This window comes from Mastigoproctus giganteus, chromosome 5 (genome assembly GCF_048544385.1).
Source record: "Mastigoproctus giganteus isolate SK-2022 chromosome 5, ASM4854438v1, whole genome shotgun sequence".
NCBI classification, from domain to species: Eukaryota; Metazoa; Arthropoda; class Arachnida; order Uropygi; family Thelyphonidae; genus Mastigoproctus; species Mastigoproctus giganteus.
In genome coordinates this window covers 26,875,127-26,892,862 of record NC_143579.1, presented here as the reverse complement: position 1 = coordinate 26,892,862, position 17,736 = coordinate 26,875,127, and the positions used below count along the sequence as shown (strand labels likewise).

At 37.1% G+C, this 17,736-nt stretch overlaps 1 protein-coding gene across 1 annotated transcript in view; it reads right to left on the bottom strand.

The window, feature by feature from the left end:
• The window catches only part of LOC150085258 (ubiquitin-like modifier-activating enzyme 6), a 242,598-nt gene that overhangs the window by 158,585 nt on the left and 66,277 nt on the right, over positions 1–17,736 (bottom strand). The window contains exon 6 of the mRNA XM_090374502.1: positions 16,577–16,688. Within this exon, the coding sequence (XP_090230628.1) occupies positions 16,577–16,688 (112 nt within the window). The remainder of the gene's footprint in view (positions 1–16,576; positions 16,689–17,736) is intronic.

Here is a 17,736-nt window from a genome sequence, read left to right as displayed (position 1 = left end):
AGAGAATTTTTAAAAATAGATGGCATTCTGGTTACATATGCAAAAAGCTTTTTTATCTGCTGTTGGCGGTAAATAATTTTGTATCAAATAAAATTAATACACATTACTGCGTTAAATATTTGATTCTGGGGATCATTTTGCTCCCAGAATCGGAATTATCCCCAGCATCTGTTCAACTTGAACCCAAATAGCATTATCCACAGTTCTGACTAAGTTGCTAATATCTTCTTTATTTTTAAATTGTATATTAAAATTCTGAACCACACCTAGACATCTCTTTCAAAGAATTCTCATCAGCTGGTGGATGGCATCTATTAGCAAACTCATAATAATTGCTATTTGTGCCTTCAATTCTTAGACCTGGATAGCATTTGCCCTACACAGTACAATACTATAGGACTGCAGGAAAGGGGGGGGGGGGGGTATTACAACACAGTAGCTCAAATCAAATAGAATTTGTACCCACTACTATGTTTGATTTTTTATCATGGGGAATCATTATTGGATCCTCAGTGCAAGCAAAAAAAAAAATTAAGTGCAAGTAAGGCATACCAATTTTATTTGATTTCAACTACTGCATTGAAATATCTCTCTGCAATCCGATAGCAATACACTGTCTATGGCATGTTCAACCCAGTTCTAGTTCCAATTAAACACATAACGGTTATGTGTTTAATTGGAAGTTTAAACTTCTGTACACTGTGTGGCTGTTCAATTGTGTCTTAGATTGTGTTTAGCATGCTATTTTTCGAAAACAAAGATTCTATAAAATTCTGCTTGCAACACAGCAAATGAAAACTTGTCTCCTGTGTTAGAAGCGTTATTATTTTTTTTTTTTTATGAAAACCCCAACCACTAAGAGGTATTAGAACCTATAGTACTTAATACTGTGCTTGGCTTGGAGGTTGAGAAGATGAAAGAAGATATGTTGACATTAGCCTTGAACTTCTACATACGAAGGAAGGCTGTTTCATAAAATGGCAGTTGAATGAATAAACTACGATGAAAAGTTGTTTCTGTGAGTTTGAAGTTGGACAGTAAACGGATGTTGGCTGGTGGCGGAAAGTGTTCGGACTGTTTTGAAAGAAAGAGCGGGAATTATAGAAGCCAATTCAGAAGAACAGTGCCCATGGAAGTATCTGGAGAAAAGGCATGCAGCAGAAACAGTACGTCTATGAGACAGAGACTGGAGAGACTCTGTTACAGATAAGCCATTAATTAACCTAACTGCCCTATTCTGAATGGAATCTAGAAGCCTGAGAGAGGTTTTGGGAGCACCGGCCCATATATGGGAACAATATTCCATGGTAGGACGATTTGCGATTTGTACAGAGTGAACAGCTGTTTGGAAGAAAAGTAACGCCGAGAGCGAAAGAGAAAACCAATTTTTTAGATGCAGAGGAAGCAATATTTGTAATGTGCTTGTGCCAAGAGAGATTAGAAGTCAGAGTAATCCCCAAAGGAGATATATCATGTGCATAGAAATTGGAGTGCCACCACAATAAGCATATGAGCAGACAAATTCTTTTTAGGAGATATAAGACTGGACTGAATTTTAGAAGGACTGAAATCAATTAAGTTGTCTTTGACCCACAGGAGAATTACGTGGAGATCAGCATTTAAAGAATTGGAAGCGGATATTCAAGAAATTGAAGCTAATTGAGCAGGGCAAGGTTTCTCAAAATGGAAAGTGGAATGCAATGTGCTATCATCAGCAAAACTATGGATAGGATTTCCAGTCAATGGATGAAGGTCATTAATATACAAGAGGAAAACAGTGGAGGAAAGAACTGAACCTTGGGGGGACACCGGCATTAGTGGAGAAGTTAGAAGACAGAGAGCCATCTACCATCACTCTTAGTGAGCGATTAGAGAGAAAACTGGATAACCAATTACAAAAAACAGTTGGCAAACCATAAGATGAAAGCTTGTTTAGAAGACCTTTATGCCAAGCATGATCGAAAGCCTTTGAGATGTCAAGAGCAACTGCTTGTGTTTCACCAAACTTTTCCATTGAATTTATCCATAAATGGGTAACATAAGCGAGAATATCACCAGTGGATCAACACTGAAGGAATCCATACTGGCGATCGTTGATCACAAAGAAGGTTTCCAGGTAGTTTAAGAGTTGGCAGTTAATCGATTTCTCCATTACTTTAGAAAGAGTACAAGTAACTTGTACTCTTTTCTAAAGTTCACCAAACGTTGGATGGGAGGGATTTGTCACCCTTTTTTTAGGAACTGGCTGGATATGAGCAAATTTCCAAGCAGAAGGAAAAACACCTTTGGAATAAGAAAGGGAAAAAAGGCGACAAAGAATAGGAGTAAGTTCAGTAGCACAGATTTTGAGAACAAGTGGAGAAATACCATCGGGGCCTGCAGCTTTCTTAGCATCAAGTTTCATCAAAATCCTTCTGACATCCTTTTGATGGAAGATCACATTGAATGGAGGAAGAGGCATTGAATGGAGCATGTTGGGAATGGTTGGAGGTGTTTTACCAAGATCATTAATACATGAGTTGGAAGAAAAATGGGATGCTAGCAGATCAGCTTTATCCTTGGCTGAAGTGACAACAGAACCATCTGGTTGTGATAGAGGTGGGAGCAGAGATGGGCAAAAGTTGCAGCCAATAGCTTTGGCAAGAGACCAGAATAAAGTAAAGTAAAAGTAACTTTACTTTATTCTGGTCTCTTGCCAAAGCTATTGGCTGCAACTTTTGCCCATCTCTGTTCCCACCTCAGACCAGAATGCTCGGCTACAATTAGGTCAAGAAGCAAGTTTTCTACTCTTAGCCTGTTCAAAATCTAGTTTGGACTGATTAATAACTGCTTTACAATTGTTGCGAGCTTTGGTTTAGGCAGATAATGAAACTGAAGAATTGAAAACAAGCCAATTACGATATGCAACATTCTTCTTTTGAACAGCCTTAGCACATTTATTGGAAAACCAAGGTTTAGAAAAAGGACGAGATTTTAAAGTGGAGTGTGGGATAAAGAATTCCATTCCTGCAAGAATAATTTCACTGACACGATCTGAGCAAACGTTGACATCAAAAGTTTTGAAACAGTAATCAGACCAGGGAAAAGAAAAGAAATCTTGCAGGTCATCCCATTTTACATCCTTGTAAGGCCAAACAACACATGGTTGGGAATAGCCATGAGATAAAGGCTCCATTGGAGAAGAGACAATCACCAAGTTGTGATCTGAAGTGTATAAAGGACTGCTCACTTTGACCGTGTACTTAGAAGGGTTGTTTGTGAGAAAAAGATCAAGCATTTTGGCTGTATGGTTAGGATTGTTCGGTATTCTGGTAGGTAAATGAACAATCTGTGCGAGGTCATTAGTAATTGCAAAAGCCTCAGCATCTCGACTAGCTGATTCGGTATGACTAGAAAATGAAAGCCAGCTGGAGTTGTGAACATTAAAATCACCAAGGAAAATTACCCCACTGTTAGGAAAGTTGGACTGGAGAAAGTCAAGTTGCAAAGAGAGGAAGTCAAAGAGCTCCAAGTGATTAGTGGAGTTGGGAGAATGGTAGAGGCAATAGCTGAATTTGACAGATAACTGAGATTCTGTCAGAAAAAGTACAAGGGATTTGGCAGACTACAAGTGGAAATGGACATCACTGAGATTAGAACTGAGACCACATTTATTTGTGAAATGAACTAGGAAGTGTTTGGGAGGTTTACATCTTTTTTGCAGATGTTGTTGTTGTTATTTAGGAACATTAGCAACTAAGGCCATATTGCTCCGGGAACATGCGGTGGTCATTCCCTGACTTTTCCGCATCCTCTGTATTTGGTGGTGATGGGCTCGAACCCCGGTCTAATCAAGAAGCGTGTGCTACGCACTGCTGCTCCTTCCCACCTGGCTACGGAAGCGCCTCTTTTTGCAGATCAGCTTTCTCGATTAGTTTAACAATTCATGGTGTATTCAATAGCAAGAAAAAGTGTGTGTGTGCGTGGATGGGGGGGGAACATGCTGTATGAAATAATGAAATTTTTCGATATGACGTACATATGGTAAGAATATACCCAGATCATTGACATAACATGGCCTCGACAATGCCTCCAGTATACACACTACCCGGTCTCTGTCCAGTCACTATCTGGCAGAGTAGAGGTAGCAAGATTATACACTAGCTGATCCAGAAGCCTCCTAGAGACTAATAGGTTCATTCTGATGCATTAACTAGCGGCCAGCCTGCGAACACTGTTTTAGAGCTGTACCCTCGAAATGTAAGGAAGATTGGATCTCGCCATGATGTCCACCATAACCTCATAAGTCATCAGTCATACTGCATGATGGAAGAGATGGGAAGGGTTGTACCAACTGTCAAAAAATAATAAGATAGTTGCTAAGGCATTAATAGCTGTTATTTTAAACAAGAAAATATGGTTCAACTTCTTTGATCCTAAGGTTTTAATAGGTCAGATATACACAGGAATTGAACTTTCAAATGAAATGTTTGAGATTTGTATACAAAGTTTACAAAAACAACGGTGACAAGGTATGAACATGGTATTATCTTTATGACTAGCCGATAATGTGGAAGTCTTCCACTAAAGAAGTCTTCAAGGAAATAAAAAAAAAAAAAAAAAAAAAAAAAAGAAAAGAAAAGAAAAGAAAAAAAAGGGGAGGTAGCAGGTTTAATTATTTTTTTAAAGCTAAAATAATTTTTTGATTAAAAAGGTATAATTCATTAAGAATTTATTTCAGGAAGCCATACTATTAAATAAGCCTTTATAGTCAGAAAGTACATGAGAGTACTCTCATGTACTCTCATTAAGTACATGAGATACTCTCATGTACTCTCATTAAGTACATGAGAGATGCAATAGAAGCAACACACTATTATAAGCAAAAAAAAAAAAAAAAACGTACATAATTTTATATGGAACCCTTTAAAACGAAGATGATTTTGTGGTGAGGGATAAGTTATGGAAGCTATTACACACAACCAAAGAACTTTTGAAAAGAATTTTAACACAAGCTTTATTTGTGGCCTGGCCAAGATCTTGCCACTGGAAATATAGTTTGTTATGTATTGTTTACCAGTATTATGTATAAGGGACTGACAGGCAACAGTTATTCATGGGGATTGTTGATTTTGCAGCATTATCAGCTAGATCATTTCCTCTGATCACAATGTGGAATGGGATCCAGCAAAAGCAGATGGATGTCAAATTCGAAAAGAGAATAGAGTATCTGCAGAACCAGAACCCTTTGGCACACCTTGTCTGCTGACAGGACTGGATGAAGATGATACCTCACTGTTGATAAAGCTTGTAAGCACACTTGATGAATCGGTGTACACCGATGAGCCAATACACTATGACCAGCGAGTCGTTATTCAAATTGCAGCAACTGCAGGTGAACTATGGCATGTGCATGGGTCGGGATGCGGTATAAAAACTCTCAGTTTCTTGGCCCTAACATCATTTCTCTCAGAACTCTGAGAGGAATGATGTTATAGAAGAGATTTTTGCAAATGTTTCATTAGAGTATTAATAACCAGAAGTTGGGTCTGCAATGGACATCCAATGTGTTCTAAGACCACTAAAGGGCATAGTAGATATTTTCCTTTAGTGTTACCAAACTTCCACTGAGATATCCTTAATGCTGGGCTGACATGGTCTTTTCAAAAGGAAGTGATCGCTCCCATAGGGGTTTTTCAACCTCCCATGTGAACAAAGGGAAAGAAGAGGAACAGACAGAGTGATCAATGGCAGTAAATTGTTGGGATATCAGAGACGTCGTGTCACACATACATAAGCAGTGAAGAATTGGAATTTGGGGAGTGACAATGTACACAGAAAGGATCGACAGGACAAGAAGGGAGGAGGAGTTATGCTGTTAGTTAAGAAACACATAAAATCTAAGGAAGTGCATCCAACTGAAGTTGTGGAGGACAATGCAATGTTGAGTCTGTTTGATGTGACATAAGCATTGGCAAAGGAAAAATGAGAGTAAGTGTGTGTTATAGGCCTAATGAATCTGATGAGTATAATGAGCAATAGAGTGGGGCAGTAAATCAGAATGTCTTATAATGGGGAATTTTAACTTTCTAGATATTGACTGGAACTTGTGGGTTGGTCACTCACACACTAGCAGGTCTTTTGTGGATTTATTGGATAACTGTTTTCTACAGCAACATGTTCGAGAGGCAACCAGAGGGAGTAATACTTTTGATCTCATTATCAGCAGTGATTATTCATGCATTAAGAATTTGCAGATAAAGAAACCATTGGGTGACAGTGATCACAATGTACTGATGTGGGAATTACTTAAAGATGTAATACCATCAAGGCTAAAGGGAAGGGCTTTTGCTTTCGTAAAGGTGACTACAGGAGTTTCAGACAGTTTTTAAATTCTGTACATGGGATCAACTGATGATGTTACCAACGTTGAATTCTAAATGGGAAGCCTTCAGGGAGTTGATTTTGGAGGCTACTAGGTTTTTCATTCAACTAAGAAATACTGTTCAAGGTTTAGGCCTAAATGGATGTCAGATGAATTAATGAGGCTTGTGGCAGATAAGAAAAATGTATGGGATGCATATAAAGTGTCGTGTGACTCGGAAGCCAATGGCAGATATAAGCTAGTCTGCAATCAAGTCACAAAAGAGGTTAGGCAGGCAGAGGCAGATTACAAGAAATCTTTGGCAAAGGATGCAAAGAAAAGCAGCAAAGAGCTCTTTACTTATGTAAACTCTAGAAGGAAAGGGATGAATCAGATTAGACCACTTAACATAGATGGGTTGACTATTGATGATCATGCTCAGGTAGCTGATATACTGAATGAGTATTTTGCATCTACATTCACACACGAGGAGTTATTCACTGAGGGGAGTGCCAGAAGTTTATCACACTCTAACAGGGTTTTGTTAAGTGATTTTGTAATAACTGAGAGCAAAATGGAGGAGAAATTGTTGAAGTTAAACATAAAAAAGGCACCTGGGGTGGACGGGATCTATCCAGTTATATTAAAGGATGCAGCAAAGGAAGTAAGCAAACCCTTAGCCATAATTATGAGAGCTTCCTTGGACTCAGGAGAGGTCCCCATGAACTGGAGGTGTGCAAATATATCAACAATTCACAAATGGGGTTCAAAATGTGACACAAGTAACTATAGACCTGTTAGTTTAACTTGTGTTCTGAAGAAAATAATGGAATCACTGGATAAAGAAGCATTGCAGGATCAGCTAGACAAGACTGCAGTAATAGTTAAGACACAGCATGGTTTAGTTAAAGGGAGGTCTTGTCTGACCAATTTGATTGTATACTATGATGTGGTCACAAAGGAACTGAATGCCAAAAATAATTTTGATATCATATACTTGGATTTCAGGAAGGCTTTTGATACTGTTGTGCATGGAAGACTACTGCACAAATTGGAGCAGAATGGTATATTAAGGGTAAGTTGCTACAATGGATAAAAGGATGGTTGAGCGGGAGAAGAGAGAGGGTGGTAATCAATGGGTGCTGCTCTTCGTGGACTAATGCTATTAGTGGAGTTCCCCAGGGTTCGGTGTTGGGCCCATTGTTGTTTTGTATATTTATCAATGATATTGATGAATGTATATTAGGTTTAATGTCCAAGTTTGCAGATGATACAAAAGTTGGCAGGGTTGTTAGCGACAGTATGCTACTCCAACTACATCTAGATAAGTTGAGCGAATGGGCTAAGAAGTGGCAACTGAAGTTTAACATTGACAAATGCAAAGTACTGCATATAGGCAATAACCCAAGAGAATTGTACCAACTGTGTGGTACTACACTCAGGGAAGTGGAAAGTGAAAAAGATCTGGGGTTAATTGTGCAGTCAAATATGAAGTTTGTTGAGCAGTGCAGATGGGCTGCCAGGGCAGGTCATGGAGTCTTGTCAATGATATATAGGAATCTTGCTAGCAGGGACAGGAGGTGATTATCCCTTTATACAAGGCAACGGTCAAGTCACACCTAGAGTACTATGTACAGGTCTAGAGGCCTCATTTTTGGAAGGATGTAGAGTTGTTAGAAAGAGTACAAAGAAGGGCAACAAGATTGGTGAGAGGAACAAATTGGTGCTCTTACCAAGAAAGACTTAAGTTCTGTAAACTGCAGAGCCTGGACAGTAGGCACCCACGAGGTGTGTAAGGTATAATGGGATGAGCAAGCTGAATGCTGATGGGATTCTTTCTCTTGCTCAGATTAAGAACTTGAGGAGGCATATATTCAAATTGAGGAAAGACAGTTGTAGAATAGATGTGCAGAAATTTGCCTTTAGCCAGCGGGTAGTTGATTGGCAGAACAGGCTTCCATCTTTTGTTGTGGAAGTTGAAAGCCTAAATAAATTTAAGGTTGAGCTGGACAGGCATTTGGAATGAATTTTTTTTTTTTGGCTGATGCTGTATAAGCTTGCTTTCTTGCATTGTATGCGTCTACTAATGCTAATGCTAAACGTATGGGTAGGCATATGGGAAAAGGTGTTCATTCCCACATTTAAGGGAGCAAGCTCATTATTTTCAAAGTGTGCTCTATTTTACCCCCCCCCTCATGTCAGTGTCTGCACTTACCCCACAGGGTATTATGCTCATTGAGATCTAATAAGAGAGCAGAAGCAGGCAGTTGCACGATAAAATCATCAAAGTCCGTCTGTGAGATGTTGATCTCAGGTGGCAAATATAGTGAACCGATTATCAGAATAAACCATACAAAGGAGCAAATGCCAACCGCTTCTACGGTGGATGTAAGAGGGATTACTTGGAAAGGAGTATGGTTGCCAACTAGGATGGCAACTTCCCCGTGAGCAGTTCCATCCCCAATTCTGTTTTTGCATATTACAATAACACTACATAAGGTACGACCTTCACTTGCCTTTAGATATGTCTCTTGCAAACAAAGGCACACTTGCTTGTGCCTATGGAGGAGGGCCTTGCTGTGCTGTTGTCAATATTCTATCAGAATCTGTGGCAATTCCCCTGTATGAATTTGGCCATTATTTGGGCTTGGTGGAGGTGATCTACTAGCAGTGGTTCCCAAAGTGTGGGCTGCATGTTTTCATAAAGCACTTTTTGAAGTGCACTTTGAAGTGAAAGGAAACTAATTGCCTTTGGCATTAGTTTTATCCCAAATATTGGGGAACTAACATCAAAGGCAATTAATTTCTGTTTAAAAATTTTTAAATAGAAATTTTTAACACTGTACGACTACCATTTCATACTCAGGCCACGAATTGTAAGCCAAATTGTAAGCCAACTTCACTTACAGCATACCCACATTTCCAATAAGCCTTGATCCCTTCCAGGACCAAAGGGAAGAAGACTATTGGAATGCAGTTGACCCTAGTAGTAAGAACTACCCACTGACTGATCTCAGTCAGGCCAGTCTGGGACTTCCTGCCTTATTGAAGCAGGAGCCAAAGTGGCATATTAGAGCTGGGCCCCTCACCCAACAACCCCCCCCATTTTTTGAGTTTTCATGGGTTATGACACACAGCTGCACATACCAGATTCCAATGATCAGGGCTGCCGAGAGTGGGCAGGCAAAATAAGCATCGTTTACGAGTGTCAGTTCAAGAGGGCGGCAAAATTTTTTTGACATATCCAAGTCAGACCTCTGTTTAACGAACTTCTTTATAGCGAAATTTTCTATTTGATGATATTTTTTGAATTCTCCTTGGTAGTTACATTTAAAAGTTTCCACAGAATGAAGAAAATTTCCATACAATGAACTGATTACGTGAAACTTAACTGGGAACGCATCGTCCGCACCTCTGGTCTTCAGGCAATTGAGGCAATTAGTTCGGCTTCACTCGCTTAGCTCTTAATTTGTGCTTAGTAGCACAAATTAAGAGCCAAAGCATGTTACTGGGGAATGCCACGTGACATCACAATATGTCAGAGCTGAAATGAAGAAAAAGAAACGACATTTTTTTTTAAACAGCTGACAAAAATTAACACCACATACAACCACTGATTCTTCTTGTCTATACAGTACTAGACGATTTCATGTGGATGTTGTTGTTGTTATTTGGTTTTTAGGAGCATTAGCAACTAAGGCCATATTGCTCCGGGATATACGGTGGTCATTCCCTGACCTTTCCGCGTCCTTCGTATTTGGTGGTGACGGGCTCGAACCCCGGTCTAATCAAGAAGCGTGTGCTACGCACTGCTGCTCCTTCCCACCTGGCTACGGAGGCGCCCTTCATGTGGATTAACAATGAGAATTGCTCATGCATGTCAACAGAAATGCTTCTTTTCTTTTCTTTTTCTTTCTTTTTTTTTTTGTTCTGGGGGCTGCTGCCCCCACAAAAAAAAAAATAATATAAAGAGAACCTGATATTAACAACTCACAATTACTGCAAAAAACATAAAATCGTCAAGAAACAACTTGAAAATAAACAAAAAAACACTCATCAGTCGTCGAATGCCGGCTGGTACACTTCATCAAACATCCATACTGAAAACATTTGTACTCCGAAGCTATCAGATTCACACTCATACACCATTCAATTACACTCTTACATTCATTCTTTTGCAAAGGGAATAACATGCAATAACCGAGGCAACAGAGCAGCATGATAATTTTGCATTTTATGCTAAAATTAGAGGCAAAATTTGCATCCCATCAAACAATCAGAAATGCAAAATGAGATAAATTACGCATTCCCAACAGTCAGCCAATCACAGAACTCAACAGGACAAGCACTCCGTTCTTCGGCCATGCCCTCAATGGAGATACCCATATTATGGATTTCAGCCAGAATAATATATATGATAGGTTGAAGAACGGAGTGCCAATTCAATCACGTACACACGGAGGAATACGGTACTAGAAGAACAAGAAAACTTGGAGGAGGAAATATTTAAAGATGAATTCAACACAGCCTTAAAGTTCCTTAGCAATAACAAAGCAATAGGAATTGACAACAAACCTGCAGAGCTGTTAAAATACAGTGGAGAAAATCTGAAGAAAGCTTTATTTGAACTAATAAATAAGATATACAGGGATGAGTGTTGGCTGGAGGATTTCAGCACATCAATCAATCATAATCCCCATAACCAAGAAGATGACACCAACAGTATGCCAAGACTACAGAATTATGTCTTTTTACCCATACATCCAAGATTCTTTTGTTTTTTTTTTTTTTTGATTTGGTAGTTGTTGGCGCATCGGCTTCTGTGGCCATATTGCACCTCCCAAGGTTTTTGCAGTACTTTGATCCAAGCCCGAGGCGGGAATTGAACCCGCGACCTTTGGGTTGCCGGGCAGGTACTTTACCCACTCAGCTAGCCCGGTCGGCTCCAAGATTCTGCTGAAAGTCATCAAAGTTCACATGGAGAGTCATATTGAACAATTTCTGGATGACACACGGTGTGGTTTTAACAGAGGCAGATCAATGAGACATGCTATTGGAACATTGAGAGTGTTGGGTGAGAAAATGTATATGGGAAGAAACCTTTATGTGTGTTTTGTGGATTACGAGGTGTTTGATAGTAATCTGGAGAGAACTGTTCCCATTGCTTGAGAAAATTGGATGCAAAAAGAAGACTATTGGACTGATTTATGACTTATATAGAAGACAAAATGCGGTGATAAGAGTGAGGAGGAGAACTGACAGAAAAAACTAAAGTTAAAAAGGGTGTAAGACAGGGATGCTTACTTTCACTGGTTTGTTCAATGCTTTTGCCAAAGTGATAATAAAGGAGACACTTGGGAATAAGAAGTTATTCTCAAGTTAAAATAGGTGAAAAGTATGTACAAGCTATTAAGTTTGCAGAAGATCAGGCCATACTAACAGGTTGCCCTGCTATGATGCAAAAAATGATCAAAAGACTAAAATAATAAAGCACTGAAGTTTGGAATGAAGATAAATGTGATGAAAACAAAGGCAATGATGATGGGTAAAAAGGTTAGTTCCCTTTCGAATTGAGATCAATGGAGTAAGAATAGAACAGGTAGAGCACTTTAGGTATCTGGGACAGCTATTTGCACAGGACATTTCATGTCAAACTGAGATTCAATCCAGAATTGCAATGGCAAAACAATCTTTCAAGAATAAACTGTTGTTGATTACACAGAAGAAGTTGTCACAAGAAATCAGGAAGAAGACAATAAAGACATATATCTGGTCAGTGGTACTATATGCAGCAGAGACATGAATTCTAACAAAGAGAAACAAAAAGAGACTTGAAGCCTTCAAGATGTAGTGCTGGCACAGGATGGAAAAAATTAAATGGACTGAAAAAGTGTCAAATGTGGAAGTATTAAGACGTGTCCAAGAACAAATGAAAATTCTAGGTAGAATAAGATCAATTAGACTCAAATAGGTGAAATGGGTGGGCCACTTGATTTAACATGTCCCCTCCATTGCTTCTGGATGCAATGGAGGAGACTGTGGAGGGAAAATGCCCTAGGAGTAGACCAAAAAAGACCTTCATCGGGACGTTGCTGGACGAAGCACATCAGAGGAACTGACCAGTCACAAGACTGAATTACTGATGATGATGATGACTATTTTTAGCAAGGCAATGTATAGCGTTCAGGGGATCTTCAAAAGATTTATATGAAAATGACAATGGTAACTTTTAAAACTGACTGAAACAATTGCTAAATTTGATTCAGTTATAGCAGAACATATTTGCCATATTCAGAAATCTGAATGAAAAAATATCGTTTTTATATTATTTGGGTGATCAAATACAAAATGAAATTATTTAAATAATTTCACAAAATATTACAGATAAAATACTAGAAATCACTAGAGAAGCTACATATTTTGTTGTGATTTTACTATAATCACTGAAAACAAAAATAAAGAAATGGATGCAAGGAATCATGCTAAATCACTAGCCTTAAAAATAACATCTTATAAGTTTCTTTGTTCGATTATAATTTGGCATCATATTTTAAATAAAATTAATCTGTTAAGTAAAAGGCTCCAAAAAAGGCTTCTGATATGCACGAAGCTCTTGAACGTCGACAAAATATCACGGAATATTTTAAAGATAATAGAACAGAGGAAGCAGTCCAAAAAAATTCTTGATTCGGCAAATAATGACTACTATCATTGGCATTGAAGCTTTTTCCAGAAGTAAGCAATGTAACGAAAAGATTGAAAAATGTCATTTCGATTATGAAAGTAGAGATGAAATTATTCAGGATTCGCAACAAAATTGCAAAATTAATTTTTTCTTTCAAATTATGGAAGCAAAAAATTTTCTTGTTAACTGAAAGGTTTACAAATATAAAAGAACATGTAGAAATATTTAAAATGTTTTATAACATTTCTGAATTTTAAAAAATGGTCAGACGATGATTTATTAAATCATTGCAAAGATTTACATATTAAATTAAGTGACATTAATCGTAATGAGTCCGATATTAAAGTTTTAACATTATCTGAAGAACTTAGAATACTTCAAATTTATATTAAAGACAATATTACTCCATTTGAAGTTTTACAATATATATTTTTAAAAACGATTTTACAGATACTTTTCCAAATGTAGCAGTCTAGGTGGTAGATGACTTTCATCAACCGGTGAAATACCACCACTCTGCTTATTGGAGGCTTGAAGTGATGAAACCCATGTTTAGTCTCTAGAGCGAAGTTTCCGGCACCCCCTCCCCCCATACTTCTCCTTCAACCCATGCACGGTACTAAGTACTAAAGATTTTGATACCTTTTGTGTTTGGGGTTTTCATAAAAAAAAAAAAAAGTTGCATTAAGAATTTTTCTAACTTTACCAGGTTCAGTTTTGACAATATCTCAATGACTATTTTGGCAATAATTTCAATAAAAAATGATCTTTTGGAACAAATAAACATAAATTAAATAATTAATAAATTTGCACATCTTTAAAGCAAGAAAACATAAATTTGTATAATTTTTTTCAACGTTATAATTTTCCTTTTATTTTATTATTGTGGATACAATTATTGTGATTTAGAATTTAAAGTTTATTTCTAGAATTTCAGGATGATTTTGTTATTTTTGTTTGTTGTTTCATTACATGTGAGATGTGTTGTAATTCTCTGCTTTTTCAATAAATTAATAATAATTATTTATGCCCTATTTTATTTTTTAATCCAAATATTTTTTTTGGGGGGGGCAAATTTGATTTTGCTTACTGGTGGCACATAGGGTCGCAGCGGCTAATGATATAACCCTGGAACCAAGGTATAGGCATCAGATTCCAGTGATGCTAATCTGGAACACCAGATTAGCATCACTGGGAGGTCCCCTCACCATATACAGGTGCCCACACCAATGGGGGGGGGGGGGTATTTAGGTAATAGAAGTCTTGTAACATGTTACTTTTAAACACAGTCCCCTTTGGAGTAATACACTTTAGCCACCAACTCTGCAACACATTTATTCCAGCTGTGAAGAAAGTTTTCTCTTGGGCCTCCAGGAATGTATTCACTGCAGCAATGTTGTTACTGTCGGCGGGAAAACAGATACCAGCCAGATATTTTTTTTCAAATTAGGAAACAGGTGAAAGTCCAGTGACTAGATCTGGTGAATATGGATGATGGTCCTAAGATTTCAAAACTGCACTCATGCAGTACAGCCACGGTAATGACAGATTTGTGAGCCGATGATTTGTCGTGGTGCTTCCACCAAGACTCCTTTTCTGGTTTTCCTTGGCATTTGTCTGATATTTTCATGCAAACGTCTCAAAAGGTTTGAGTAATACATGGCTCTTGACTGTCTGGTCTTTCTGGAGGTGATCTACTAGCAGTGGTTCCCAAAGTGTGGGCTGCATGTTTTCATAAAGCACTTTTTGAAGTGCACTTTGAAGTGAAAGGAAACTAATTGCCTTTGGCATTAGTTTTATCCCAAATATTGGGGAACTAACATCAAAGGCAATTAATTTCTGTTTAAAAATTTTTAACACTGTACGACTACCATTTCATACTCAGGCCACGAACTTTTCAGACCCCCCCCTCGCATGTTTTAATGCTCTCTGACTACAACACTGACTGCCTGCCTGCAGCTTTTTATAGCCATGGCTATAAGAGATGCTAGCCATTCAGTAAGCAGCAGTCATAAGTATAATGGCAGAGCTTTATGCTCAGTACAGCTGCAAATAATTAACACAGAAATATACATTACCTGAAGGTGTAAAACAACTTCAAGGGCAGGAGATGCTTTCAAATAGTTTCCTCGTGCCATAAATTAATACACAACTTTTTTTCACAAGTTAGAGATAGTGATATTTTCAGTTTAGTCTGCAACTCACCAGTTATTATCCATTAACTGTTGAATTTTTAATTAAGAAATTAAAGAAAGCAGGCCATGTTTTGTTGGAAGGTATTGATAATTAGAGTTCTGGCAGGAGAGGTGCAAAGAGTAAACAGTTGTTTTTCAATGGATCTTCCAAGTTCCAAAGCACCTGCTGGCAAGTTTACTCCAGAGGTATTTTGAGTAAACACTGATTTTTTTTTGCAGCAGCATAGTGTAATTTTAAGAGGCAGGGTCAGTATGAAAAAAAATAAATAAATACAATGGTAACAGGAGATGGATAAAGAACATAAAGGACTATACTGAATCAGTATTGATTAAATTAGGTTAGGAGACAATTGCACACCCACCCACCAGCAACCTAAGGATAATTTTAAATTCCAATTTTTCTAGGATTTCTATAAAAATTATACTGGTTCAATAAGTCAGGTTTCAGTCTTTATTATAGGTCTTTAATAATTATTTCAGCTCATCACTTCCAAAATTACTTCTGTCTGATGAAATACATTTGTTTCAACACTCTGATGGGGTTTCCAACAAAGAAACTGCTAGATGTATTTAATGGTTGGTATCTGGGCTCTCATTCTTCATTTTTAAAACTTAATAAACATGTTATAAATGTGGTTGACTGCCATAGTGCAAGGCCATTGCTTCTCAACTCAACCCTGTAGAAAGGTTTAGTGTTTTTTACTAAAAGATCATTAAAATACCAGGTTTGTTCATGGAGGCCTTGCGGTTCCTAGTGAGACAGTGCTGACAGATGAATTCCTTCTTTATATAAAAATTGTTATCCAATTTTACTATCTGATATATCATTTTAGAAACTTAAAAAGTGCCATGAAAGATAACATAGCCTCAGTACGCCTTGTGTATTTTCAAAAGTGTTTTCCAGAATTTCCTTCATATTCAATGCAGTATAGTATAAAATAAATACAATTACAACCAAAATAATTTTAGGAGAATTGAGTTTCCTTTCTTCAGTGTTCTTCTTCAAATGAATGCTGAAGAAAGGAAGTTTTCCAAAAGCCTGATAGATTATAATTTAATAATTCTTAGCTGGAGTTACATCCATGTCATGGATATAACTCCAAATTATTTACAAAAATTTAATTCATATTATATTTGTGATATAATAAGAATTAAATTTTGATATTTTATAAATAAATTACTCCAAGTTTTTAACAATGAAGTCTAAGATTCTTACTCTTGGAGACTAATAAATCACTTCAAATTTTAATATCCTAAAATCATTTTTGTTGCATATTTTAGAGTACAATAAAATTTGGCTGCTCCTTGAAAACATCCAAACAAAGTATTTTTAGTCAAAAGGTTAAATTATACCTGGTACTCTAAAAGATCACTAAAATCCAATTTGTCATCAAGGGTCTCTTTTATCACTTGCAATGAAACATTAGAATTCAGTTCCTGTAAGTGAGGAAGGCATGCATCTGCCCTAAAGGAGAAATTGATAACAAGATCAAATATAAAAAAAAGCAAAATTTTTTTTAAAAAATCCATTCCTCAAAAAAATATACCTAAACTGAGATGAGATGGGTAATGCTATAATAATAATAATCGTCATCCTTAGCATAAGATAATTTTAAATTCCAATTTAAATTCCAAGTGAAAAAGGATACTAGAAGTGAAACCAAGGCATTGAAAATGTGGTTTTCCACGTAGATCTTTCAAATGCAAATAATACATATTTTTAAATCATTAAACCAGTTTGTAATAGAACATTTTAATAGCTTTCTTGGGTTTTTAAATTTAATTTAATTTTTAAAACAGCATCATTCATTTTTTAAAAGGAAAAACTTAAATTAAGTCAAACCAATAAAAAGTTTTATTTGAAGAGGTTGTGCATGCAAGATCTAGTGTGAATAATTACTCGAGTTGTATAATTATGTGGCTTTGTAACAAAATGTAGAGAATCATAAAAAGAAATGCATCCTTACTGAGAACAAGTAATCTTTATAGAACAATCATAATCATAACCATGACATTTCTACTACATTTCCTTAGCAGAATCATCAATATAATTAAGTGAGGAATTGAATTTAAAAAAAAATCTCAATTAATGGGATTGAGTGTGAGGTCGCAATATGAACAGTACGGGGGTATTAGGCTTTGCAAAATGTCAATAACAGCCCCAAGCATTGGAATCAGTATCAATTATCTTGATTAAATATGTATAAGTATAGTGCGAAAGCATCAATAATACATAGCCAAATCTGCATTAACAGAATGTCAGCAAAACGGCATCGTTTTAAGTTATATCTCATATTGTGAATACCTTCACAAAGAGTTGCCATGACATCATTGCATCACTCGGGTACCTACCCACCCACTGAAGAAGGGCCCAATAGCCCTGAAACGGTGACGTCTGGGTGGTGGTATCCATCTGAGAATAAGTAACATTAGTCTTCTCCTCAGGTGAAGTGTTACTTATTCGAAGTAGTGCAATATCATGGCAACTCGTTGTGAAGGTATTCACAATATGA